The 12,121-nt window shown below is 45.9% G+C and overlaps 1 protein-coding gene across 6 annotated transcripts in view; it reads right to left on the reverse strand.

The window, feature by feature from the left end:
• Positions 1 to 12,121, reverse strand: part of amot (angiomotin) — a 95,418-nt gene that overhangs the window by 39,995 nt on the left and 43,302 nt on the right. For all 6 annotated transcript variants that reach the window (XM_038774542.1, XM_038774548.1, XM_038774547.1 and 3 more), the window contains one exon: positions 10,731 to 11,640. In XM_038774542.1, coding sequence (XP_038630470.1) covers positions 10,731 to 11,581 — 851 coding nt within the window. In that variant the 5' untranslated portion in view covers positions 11,582 to 11,640. The remainder of the gene's footprint in view (positions 1 to 10,730; positions 11,641 to 12,121) is intronic.

Below are 12,121 nucleotides of genomic sequence, written 5' to 3' on the forward strand. Positions count from 1 at the left end.
CGTGTGGAGTTTTCACATTTTCCCAGTGTCTGCGTGGGTTTCATCCCCACAACCCTGTGCAGGGTCGGTGGATTGGCCATGTTAAATTGCCCCTTAATTGGAAAATTTTAAAAATAAAGTTTGTTTTAATATACCCTAATGGTGCATTAAATCACTCCTGGAGCGAAGTATCCTTTACTCACAGTCCTACAAAATATTGGGGTTTCTGTCTGGTATCCTAGCAACTATTGGGGTCTGGACCGGGATTGTCAGAAATGGACATCATCACAAATACCAAGTAGTGAATTAATCACAGTTCAGTATAAAAGGGGAGGGTTCTTTCCATGAATTATACCATTTCTCACATCTCATGGCGTTAGGTTCCTGTTCAAATCAACAATGGTTGTTTTCCTTCCAACGTGGTGCAGCACACACCAATCTAACAGATTGACACTTGCTCAAAAGAAGGATCGAAACAGCCGCAACCTCACGTAAACCTGAAGTGCACTGCCAGGAGATTCAGTCTTTTTGCCAGTATCACTTCTACTTGCTAATCGAACTTGCCTTTTATGAGCAACTGAAATGGAAAATAGTGTCTAGTGTGGAATTTCCCAAATATTTGCAGACTAGTAAAACAAGTATATATTTGAATTAACTTGTTTTTTTTTCTAAATGGGTGCATTACAGGCAAACATTATTGTATGCTTCTGCACACTGATTGGGTAAACACATGACCTCAACCCTCCACGTTCCTGTTGATCAGCATTTTTTCCCATCAACGTAATGAAAAAAAACATCTTGGGGCTCATAGTAAGCAGAGGCAGGGCTGAAAACAGTACACCTGCTGACTTGTCTGAAGCAAACAAGTATTGGTGAATTTGAAAAAACAAACTTTTCTCAAAATGTATTGCCCTTCAGAAGGTGGTGGTGAGCTGCCTTCTTGAACCACTGTAGTCCACGTGATTTAGATTCACTCACAGTACTTTCATGGAGGGAGTTCCAGGATTTTGACCCAGCGACAGTAAAGGAACAGCGATACATTTCCAAGTCAGGGTGGTGAGTGACTTGGAGGGAACCTCCAGGTGCTGGGGTTCCCAGGTATCTGCAACTCTTGTCCTTCTAGATGGTAGTGATTGTGGATTTCAATGGTGCTTCCTCAGGGGCCTCATGAGTTACTGCAGTGCATCTTGTAGATGGTACACATGGCTACTGCTGTTCATCAGTGGTGGGGAGATTGAATGTTTGTGGAAGGGGGAGCAATCAAGCGTGCTGCTTTGTTCTGGATGGTGTTGAGCTTCTCCAGTGTTGTTGGAGCTGCACTCATCCAGGAAAGTGAAGAGTATTCCATTACACTCCTGACCTGTAGATGGTTTTGGGGTGTCAGGAGCGAGTTACTCGCCATAGGATTCCTAAACTTTCACCTCCTCTGGTAGCCACAGTATTAATGTGGCTAATATGGTTCAGTTTCTGATCAATGTTGATGACTCCTTCCATCACTTTGCTTGATGATGGAGATTAAACTGCTGGGGCGGTAATTGGCTGGGTTGGATTTATCCTGTTTCAGGTGTACAGGACACACCTGGGCAATTTTCCACATTGTCGGGTAGATGTCTGTGTTGTAGCTGTACTGGAACAACTTGGCTAGGGGTGTGCCAAGTTCTGGAGCACAAGTCTTCAGCACTATTGCCGGAATATTGTCAGGGCCCATAGCCTTTGCAGTATCCAGTGCCTTCAGCCGTTTCTTGATATCAAGTGGAGTGAATCGTATTGGCTGAAGACTGGCAAACGATGCTCGGGACCTCCAGAGGAGACAGAGATAATTCATCCATTTGAGAATTCTGACTGAAGATTATTGCAAATGTTCAGCCTTGATTTTTGCACTTATGTGTTGGGCTCCCCCATCATTGAGGATGGGGATATTTGTGGAGCCTCCTCCTCCAGCGAGTAGTGTAATTGTCCACCACCATTTATGGCTGGATGTGGCAGGACTTAAGGGCTTAGGCCTGATACGTTTGTTGTGGAATCACTTAGCTCTGTCTATTGCTTACTGCTTATGCTGTTTGGCACACAGATAGTTTGGTGTTGTAGTTTCACCAGGTTGGCACCATTTTTAAAGTATGCCTGGTGTTGCTTCTGGCATGTCCTCCTGCACCCTTCATTGAACCACGGTTGATTCCCTGACTTGGGGGATATGCCCGGCCATATGGTGCAGATTGTGGTTGATTACAATTCTGCTGCTGCTGATGGCCCACAGCAACTCGTGGATGCCCAATCTGGAGTTGCTAAATCTGTTCAAGGTTTATGGTGGCAGTGCCACACAATACGATGGAGGGTATCCACAATATGAAGACAGGAATTTGACTCCACAAAGACTGTGTGGTGGTCGACACTGTCATTCATGCATTTGCAGCAGGCAGATTGGTGAGGATGAGGTCAAGTATATTTTCCTCCTTGGTTGGTTCCCTGACCACCTGCTGCAGTCCCAGTCTAGCAGCTGTATCCTTTAGGATCCGGCCAGCTTGGTCCATGTTGGTACTACCGAGCCACTCTTAGTAATGGACATTGAAGGCCCCCATCCAGAGTATATTTTGCGCCCTTGCCACCCTCAGTGATTCCTCGAGTAGTGTTCAACATGGAGGAGTACTGATTCATCAGCTGATGATGGACAGTACATGGTAATCAGCAGGAGATTTCCTTGCACATGTTTAACCTGAAGCCACGAGGCCGCATGGGGTCCAGGGATGATGTGGGGGACTCTCAGGGCAACTCCCTCCCGACTATAACACTGTGCCACCACCTCTGCTGGTGAGACAGGCCATACCCACGGTTGGTGATATTGATACCCAGGATATTATCCAAGGTATGATTCTGTGAGTATGACTATTTCAGGCTGTTGCTTAACTAGTCTGTGAGACAGCTCTCCCAACTTTGACACAAGCCAGAGATATTCGTAGGGGGGATTTGCAGGGTGGACAGGGCTTGTTTGCCAGTGTCATTTCCAGGGCCGAGATCGATGCCGGGTGGTCCATCCAGTTCCGTTCCTCTTTTGTATTTTCGTAGCAGTTGAATAGAACTGAGTGGCTTACTAGGCCATTTCAGAGGGCATTTAAGAATCAACCACATTGCTGTGGATCTGGAGTCACGTGTAGGCCAGACCAAGTAAGGACGACAGATGTCCTTCCCTAAAGGACATTAGTGAACCAGATGGGTTTTTACGACAAACGACAACGGTTTCATGGTCATCATTAGACTTTTAATTGCAGATATTTTATTGAGTTTGAATTCCACCATCTGACATGGTGGGATTCGAACACGGGTCCCCAGGTCATTTCCCTGTGTCTCTGGATTACTAGTATAGGGACAATACCAATACGCCACAGCCTTTCCTTGCCAGTTTTCTAAACATTCTAACCTCCCTCCATATCTGACTCTTCAGAATTATCAATTACTATTGAGCATTTATATTTGCAAAACAGCCTGGGGCCATATGTGGCCAACTTATCCCCCCGATCCTAGTAATCCCTGAAAACAATTTTAATGCATCATCAACTGGTGCCTAGAAGATCGCAGATGTGGTCTGCAATCTAACCAGAGTTTAGCCAGGTGTTTCTGGACACAAATACCATACTATCTCACGGGACTTTGTTGCAACCTGGGGACTCAGCAGAGAGTGCCCCGCCATGGCTGCACTTCATCCAGTTTCCAGCAAGCGGAGCTATTTTAAATGCCGTCCCAATCTCTCAACTCCCTGTCACGACCACCAGATGCTCAAAAGTCTCAACTCACCTATAAGGGGATCCATGCCCCCAACTCGCCTTAAGGGGATCCACCCCCCCCCCCCCCTCCCCCCACTGGCTGGCACCAGTGCCAGGGTGTCAACCTGCCCCTGGCCAACCACCCAGGGGCCTCCAATCCCTTGGGGAAGGGGGACTATCCCTACCCCCCCCCCCCCCCCAGTCCCAGTTTGTGGGGACCAGCACTGAGGTCTCCGAGGTGAAGGGGTTAGATCCCAGACCTCCGGAGATCAGGTGAGCTCCATATTAGAGTGAGACTAGCTGTCTCAGTCTAATATGCTGATTTGCCAAATACTGATTCCACCCAATGGGTGGGATTCAAATCACGACATCTCAAAAAATCTCATGAGATCTCGCGGGATGTGGTGAGCCGGGTAGATCCCAGAAGAGGGATCTCCCAGCAATTCTGCACTCCCGTTTGGCTGGTAGAGCGCACCCGTCATTTAGAAGGCTACGCAGAGAACATGGACTGGGTGAACTATGACTGCATGCAGCAAGACCAAAGGCAAACTTAAAGCAATAGACGCTGATAGATATTTTTGAAAGAGGGGTGAGCGACAGGAACAGGAATGTACCATTCTATTAGATCATGGCTGATCTGTACCATAATTTGATTTGCCCACTTTTGTTTCTTCGTTTTTTATAAATTTAGAGTACCCAATTCATTTTTTCCAATTAAGGGGCAATTTAGCGTGGCCAATCCACCTACCCTGCACATCTTTGGGTGGTGGGTATGAAACCCACGCAAACACGGGGAGAACGTCCAAACTCCACACAGATATTGGCCCAGAGCCAGGATTGAACCTGTGACCTCAGCGCGTGAAGCAGCAGTGCTAACCACTGCGCCACCGTGCTGCTCTCCATTTATTTACTTTTGCTCCCAAAGCCTTAATTAATCTAACTTAATACCCTTGATACAAGTCCACTGATTTCAGTCCTGAAATGGTCAGTTGACACATAATGGTATACAACATCAATGCTCTACTCACCAAGACTACACACTTCCATTTTGTACTACAACCATCGAGGACAATACTTGCATCTATATTTTGCCTTTATAAAGATGGATTCCTAAACAAAGGATGATTTGGGGTTTGCCTTTGATAAACAGTTTGGCTTTAACGAAAGTAAAACTAGGACAGTGAAAATAAAGAGGGAGTTAGAAGAGAATTCCATAGCGAGGGTGGAAATAACAGAAGAAACACCTTCCATTGTTGGGGTGAAAAGAGTGGGGTGTACATAGGCCGGACTTGGAGCAACATCATTCTCAGTCAGTTGCAGGTTTGGTAAAAGTTAGAGACAGGGAGCCGCAACTTAAACATGAGGAAGAAGGTTTTAAAATCTGAGACACTGAGAACACAAGAGCCAATGTTGTTCAGTGAACAAAAGGGCACTGGATAAGCACAACTTAACAGGAAATGAATAAGACAGTTTGAATCAGCTGAACTTTATGGAGAGTGAATGATAGCAGACCAGCAAGGAGAGTAGTGGATCGTTCCGTCAGGAGGAGGCAAACGCATGGATGAGAGTTTCAGCTGCATTTAAACTGAGATGAACAGGTATCCAATGTCAGATGTGGAAGCACGTGATTTGTGATGGTAATTGATGGTGTCAAGAGCTCAGCATGGGGACAATTAAGATATTTTTTCAATTTTTAAAAATAAACTTAGAATACCCAATTATTTTTTCCAATTAAGGGGCAATTTAGCATGGCCAATCCACCTACCTTGCACATCTTTGCGTTGGGTTGTGGGGGTGAAACCCACACAGACACAGGGAGAACGTGCAAACTCCACACGGACAGTGACCCAGGGCCGGGGTTCGAACCTGGGACCTCTGCGCCGTAGGCAGCAATGCTAACCACCGCACTACTGTGCAGCCCGGGGGCAAGTAAGATGTTGAGTTTTAAAATAGTCCATTACAAACAAACACTAGCCAGGAAGGCAGAGGTACCAATGATGCAGGTATGGATTTTGTGGCAGAGGCCAACGGTGATGATTTCAGTAGTCTGAGTTGACCTGAAGAAATTGCAGCTCTTCTAGATCCGGATGTCAGATAAGACATTTGACAACAGAGATGCAGTGAATAAGTTGAGGTAAGGAAGGGAGTTGTAGAGCTGGGCATCAGCAGTATAATAAATGTGGAAGCTGGCCTTATGCCCTCTAGGTCAGCAAGGGGCAATGTGTAGAGGAGAAGGGGAAGGTCAATCCATGGGGAACTGCAGATGTAATGGCACAAAATGGGGAAAAGAACCAAGTGCTAGTTTTGCTCTGGCTATGACTGGATAGGTAAGAGTGGTACCAAGAAAAGGATAACGCACTGAGGCAGGCAATGGAGTCGAGACATTGGAGAAAGACGATGTCAAAGGCTACAAGGAGTCAAGAAGGATGGAAAGAGGTAGTGCATCCCAGATGTGTATTTACTGGCTTGTTAATCTGACAGGTTAGTTGCATAACCTTTACTCCAGTATATCTAGTTTGGGGGGGGCGCGCGCGACGACGACAACAGCCTGGGTTCAATTTCAGTACTGGCTGAGATTATTCATGAAGGCCCGGCCTTCTCAGCCGTGAACCTCGCCTGAAGTGTGGTGACCCTCAGGTTAAATCACCAGCGATCAGCTCTCAAAGGGGAGAGCAACCAATGGTCCTCTGGGACTGTGATGAAATATATTTCTAGTTAAGCCATGCACTATGGATTTCGATGCCTGCAACTATTGATAAGTAAGACATATCTCTTACCCACTTCAAAAGCTATCACTTTACAGATTTCACATATCCCCAATTCCCTTCTCTTTCCTGCTTTCATACTCCGTCTTGGGCTTCGAGACAATTAACGTGAAAGACATGACAAAAGAACAAAACAGCAGGAGAACTAATAGGGTGGAGTAGCAGTAGTGATAGCTGCAATAGGACACAACACATACATATCTATACAATCCATAGCCAGAATGCACAGCCAGAAATTTCCCACAGGTCTACTTCACTAATGCCTCTACATCCTATGTATAGTTTATCTGGATAGTTTATCTGAGAGAATAGCGCATCCCTGGGATTTTTCTTTAAAAGAAAAACAATTGCTTGTAGGATTTGAAGTTGGTTTACCCCGGCATAGTACGAAAGAGGAAGTTGAAGGGCACTTTAAAATTTTTTGTAAAAAAGCTATTGTGTCCGAGTTCCTGATCCCAGCTGTGTCATCAGGGAAAGGCACAAAGTGGAGACAGGTGCTTCCCTACAGGAAGGAAAGGAGGAGAGAAACAAGAAACACTAGCGCCAGGAACACTAGTGCACTTCTGCATATTTATTCAATACGGTTATGGTAGATGGCCTGGTAGCAGGTTGTCCACTGGTCCCTCTCAAAAGATTAGAAGACAGGAACTCAATGTTGTATAAAGGTTTCATGTAACAATGATGAACGAATGGTTCATTCTCATTCTTTTTAATGCACTGAGGTCAACACATCTTTGAGGGCTGCTGCAAATCAACTGTCCAAGGGTTCGGAAATATTTGCATGTATACAAGTTATTAATATTTAAAATATCTGCTCTTGATTGAGTGTCAGGTATAAGCTTCAATCAACAGGCGTTGTGCAGTCTGAATGGGTTTGGATTTGGTCAGAAAAACTTGATTAGTCAGGTTAAAATCCCCCAGATTTAGCCTGCACGGGCATTTTCTTTCCTAAATTATGCTTCCACCTTCAAATTGTCATCAGTCAACTAGTCAACGTCCTGCGTAAAATATATTCAGAACAATGGTCCTCAACCCGTGGTTCATGAGAGGACTCCAGGTGGTTCGTGGAAACAAATAATACTTGTATCTACCATAATTGATGTTACATTATTATTCACAATGTTATTGTGAATGTGCATCATAAACTATGAGAAATAGCAGCATTTTTAATAAGCATTGATATATAAGTTTGACTCCCATCAGCCACAGGCTGTGTAAAAAATGTTTTAAATGGCTTGCTGCGTTGTGGTTCGCAAAGGCTTTTGATGGCAATCTGTGGTCCATATAAAAGGAAAATGTTGGGAACCCCTGATCTAGAGCAACAGCAAAATCTCCATTTCTTCAGTTGGCCTATTTTCTTCATGAATGGTGCATGGGAACAACACTACCTGCATGAAACCTCCAAGTTCCTCACCACCCCGACTTGGAAGCCGGGGCGGAATTCCCCCCCCCCCCCCCCCCCCCCGGGTGGGAGATTCGCCGGGGCGCCGAGCAAGTCCTGCCACGCTGCCCCGGCACCCACACGGGTTTCTCCCATCCCTCCTATAACCGGCACGGCGAGATTCACGGCTGGCCGCTGGGAGAATCGCCGCTCGCCGTTTGTAACGGGCGACCGGCGATTCTCCGGCCCGCTCGCCGTCCACACCTGGTCGCTGCCGGCGGGAACAGCACAGGAATGCTGGGGGAGGGCGGCCTGTGGGAGGGGGAGAGGGGTTCTTGCACCCGGGCCGGGGGGGGGGGGGCCTCAAAAGGGGTCTGGCCCGCAATCGGCGGCCTCTCTGAAGGAGGACCTCCTTTCCTCCGCCGCCCCCGCAAGATCCATCCGACATCTTCTTGCGGGGCAGCCGCGGAGAGGACAGCAACCGTGCATGCGCGGGTTGGCGCCGGCCAACCTGCGCGTGCACGGGTGACGTCTCATTAACGCGGTGCCGGCCGCGTTATTCACGTGGCGCCGCTCCTAGCCCCCCGGGGGAAGGAGAATAGTGGGATGGGGGCGTCCTCCGACGCCGGAGTGAAACACTCTGGTTTTCAAACCGGCGTCGGGACCTGGTCTCCCGATGGGAGAATTGCGCCCCAGGTCTCATTTCCTTCAGTGTCGCTCGTCAAAACCGCAGCATTCCCTTCCAAGAGCACCGTGGGTAGACGTACGGCACATGGACTGCAGCAGTTCAAGAAGGTTGCTCACCATTACTCCTGAAGGTAATCAGGGATGAGCAATAACTGCTGGCATTGCCAGTGACACACAAAACAAAAAGTGAGCTAAGAGAGCTCAGGGGAAGCAATTGGTGCCAACATTCTCAAGTTTGTATCAGGACAACACAGAAATCATGCTATGAAAATTTACTTACATTTGCAGCTAACACATGGCTGTGATTATTGGATTTTATTTTTCTTGGAAGTGAACACTACAAGACCTGGATATAATTACGAGCACAGACTCGCTGCAGGTCTCTTGAGAGTAAGCTTGTGATTTTGCCTTGTAACGTGTTATCAGATGACCCAAATCAAAGAGGACCATCAGGATCCAATGCTCTACCTTGTGCACAGGTCCCAAAGGAGCTGCTGCTCTGCTCCCACTCAGGGTTATTAGAGTCATAAAGTCCTCAAGTCAATTAATTAACATAAAACAGATGACAATGCCACAAATTCTATTTCTACATCCCTGCCAAAATTATTGTCAGTTACTTTCCCAAATATTAGAGTACAGTTAGGGAGGGAACTAAAGGTTGAGATGGAGTTTTGGTAAATATTTCTGTTGATTTATATGAAGGATCTGAATTCAAGATTTCTCTGGAAGTGTGTATATATGCAAAACAGCAAGTTTAACTGTAATGTCCACATGTCCAACTAGCCCACAGGCAGCGGTTGTGTGGTTTTATTCTCGAATAACATCAGCTGAACAAAAAAACTGAAGGGTTGTTGGCATCTGTTGAACCCAAATCAAATCCTTCAAGAAGAAAAATGTGGTTTTATGTTTTCAATGAAGACAATTTTGCATCCGTTTGAGTCTCTCATGCACGTCACAAGTTTGTTTCTGTTACAGGAAGTCAGGCACGGTATACAAGTCTCAAAAACAGAGGGGCAAAAATGGGAAAAAGCAAAGAAAAAAAACCAAGGACAAACCAGGGCCAAAAAAAGATACTTCCCGCATCCCTCTATCAAGGGCTACTTTCTCTTTCCCTACTGAAATAACTGACAACACAGAATGTTGTCAGACTGCTAGAGAGTGGGACGGTTGGGTGGTTCTGCAGCTCTATCTAGATAAACAAGGAAAGTAGCCATCTGACCGGGCCGGGGAGGGGGAGGGAAGGGGAGAGAGAAGAGAAGAAAAAAATAATTTGATTGCTAACTAACAAATCATGATGGAATGTATGCATGTATGGAGCAGCAGACAAGAACTGGATTGTGCTGGGCATTAATGGACCTATTCAGTTAAATAAGATAGTCACCATAGTCCCAGATAACCATCGGCTGTTTTCCCCTTTGAGTGGGAAGAGCTGACTGTTGCCGATTTAACTTGAGGATCTCCACACCTCAGGCAAGGGACAAGGCTAAGGAAGCGGGGCCTTCATGAATAACCTCAGTCGGTACAGGAATTGAACCCGCGCTGCTGGCCCCGCTCTGCATCACGAACCAGCTGTCCAGCCAACTGAGTTAAACTGGTCCCCTGATGATCACAAGAGTTGAAATATGGAAAATTACTACGAGAGCAAGGTACTGTATGTACTTCACTAAAAAAGACATCCGCATTCATTTATTTTCAAGTTCGAATGGAATTAAACATGTATAGAGCCTTGGTTAGACCATTCTTGGAGTAATGTGTGCATTTTTGGTCTCCACATTATAAGGAATATGCAGAGGCACTGACGGTGCAAAATCCTCTACTAGAACGAAACTAGAACTTGCAGGTTATAACCATCTGGAATTTTTACCCACGGGGTGGTTAGAATGTGCAACCCATTAATAGGAGTGGTGCCTGTGGTGAGTAGCGTAGACGCACTTGAGGAGAGTCTAGAAAAGCAGATAAGGATGAAAAAAATGTTTTGATAGGATTAGATATGGGTGGAAGGAATTTTGTATGATGCATAATTACCAGCTTAGAGTAGAATGGCCTGTTTCTTTCCTGTACATTCTATGCAGAATCATAAACTGAGATTTTGCTCTTCCCTCACCCATAAAGGTAAAACTATATTTGAGACCAAGATCTTATAATGGACCTTTGCTTATTTACCTGGCAGCCCCGTATTCTGGAGGTGGCTGGTACCTTAAAACAGGAACATCTGGCTTGCTGTGTTGTGAGTTTGGGCCAGGTTTTAATATCTCTGGCGTCATTCTAAAGTCACTGTAAAAAGTCCCATAATCGTGAGTAACAGGCAACGCTGACATATTTTTGTATGGATAGTCTGGTGGAGGCCCCCGATGGTCTATTCCTTTCATGGAAGTCTGAGACAAAACATGCCCAGCATGTGTGTAGAATTCATTTGCCTGTTGGGGCGAAATTACACTGCTTGCAACCGAGGATTGTGCTTTGACACCACTTGTAGCTAAGGAGAGTTGCATAAGGCGTTCACTCAGAGAGCGGACATGACCTTGTTTCAAGTCTTTGAGTCCATCGTCTTGGTGAACCTTCCCAGCACCCACCCTCTGGACCGTGGACCGCCCTTCAGTTCTCATCTTTTGATTATTTATTCCAGTAACAAAGAAAGCAGTTCCCGTTGCTGTATGCTGCTGTCCCCTGAAAAATTGTGATTGGACCTTGGCTTCTTCGTACGTTGGCAGTTCCTCGGTATTCTGTGCTGCCCGGGTCTGCAGTTGCTTCTCCATGACGCTATTGTCAACTTGCAGCTCCTGGCCCTGGGGTTCCTGTCGTGCAGAATGTGGGACCATTTGACGCTCATCTTGTGTCAGGCCATCGTTTGGAGGTACTACAGACCCACTAGTGTTATAGGCGATGACATTTACTGTTGCCTGCTGGTGCAAGGCAAGGAGGTTTCGATTCTCAGTGGGGTTTCCATATCGGAGCTGCTCTTGCAACAAACGGTGTAGAACTGTCCCACTTGCTCCTTCTTCTGAATTTCTCATCTCAAGCCCGTGTGGTCTGTAAAAGTCTTGCAGATGGTGGACATCAAAGTGAGCCTTGCCTTTAGGAAGAAAAACCATTCGCAAAATCAGTAGAGATAAAACAATGTGAAGTCACAATCTCCGATTTTGTTTGCACATATACACAATGAAATACACTAATGAGTAGAACTACAGAAGAATTGTTTTCTGAACCAAATTTTTGCCTCATTCATGCTTCCAAATAAAGTTTTAAGACAAATTTATTCTTCATTAAAAATACCTTCTATTCCCTTCTTACTTCCTCACTGGCTATGTGGGTATTTGATGTACTTGTTTTTGTAATGAACCACACAAACTAGGTCAATCCCAGGTAGTATTAATCTGAGATGGCCAATATTTCCCAGCTGTATGTCGTCACCACCTCTCATGATTCCTCCATGGTTACTAAATTATCAGTCCGCTTATCCGATGTTCAGCACTGAATAAGAAATTTCCTTCAGCGAAGACTGAAACCACAATTTGTGGTCCCCGCTCCGATATCTATTCGCTTACTGCCAACTC

This window comes from Scyliorhinus canicula, chromosome 17 (genome assembly GCF_902713615.1).
Source record: "Scyliorhinus canicula chromosome 17, sScyCan1.1, whole genome shotgun sequence".
NCBI classification, from domain to species: domain Eukaryota; kingdom Metazoa; phylum Chordata; class Chondrichthyes; order Carcharhiniformes; family Scyliorhinidae; genus Scyliorhinus; species Scyliorhinus canicula.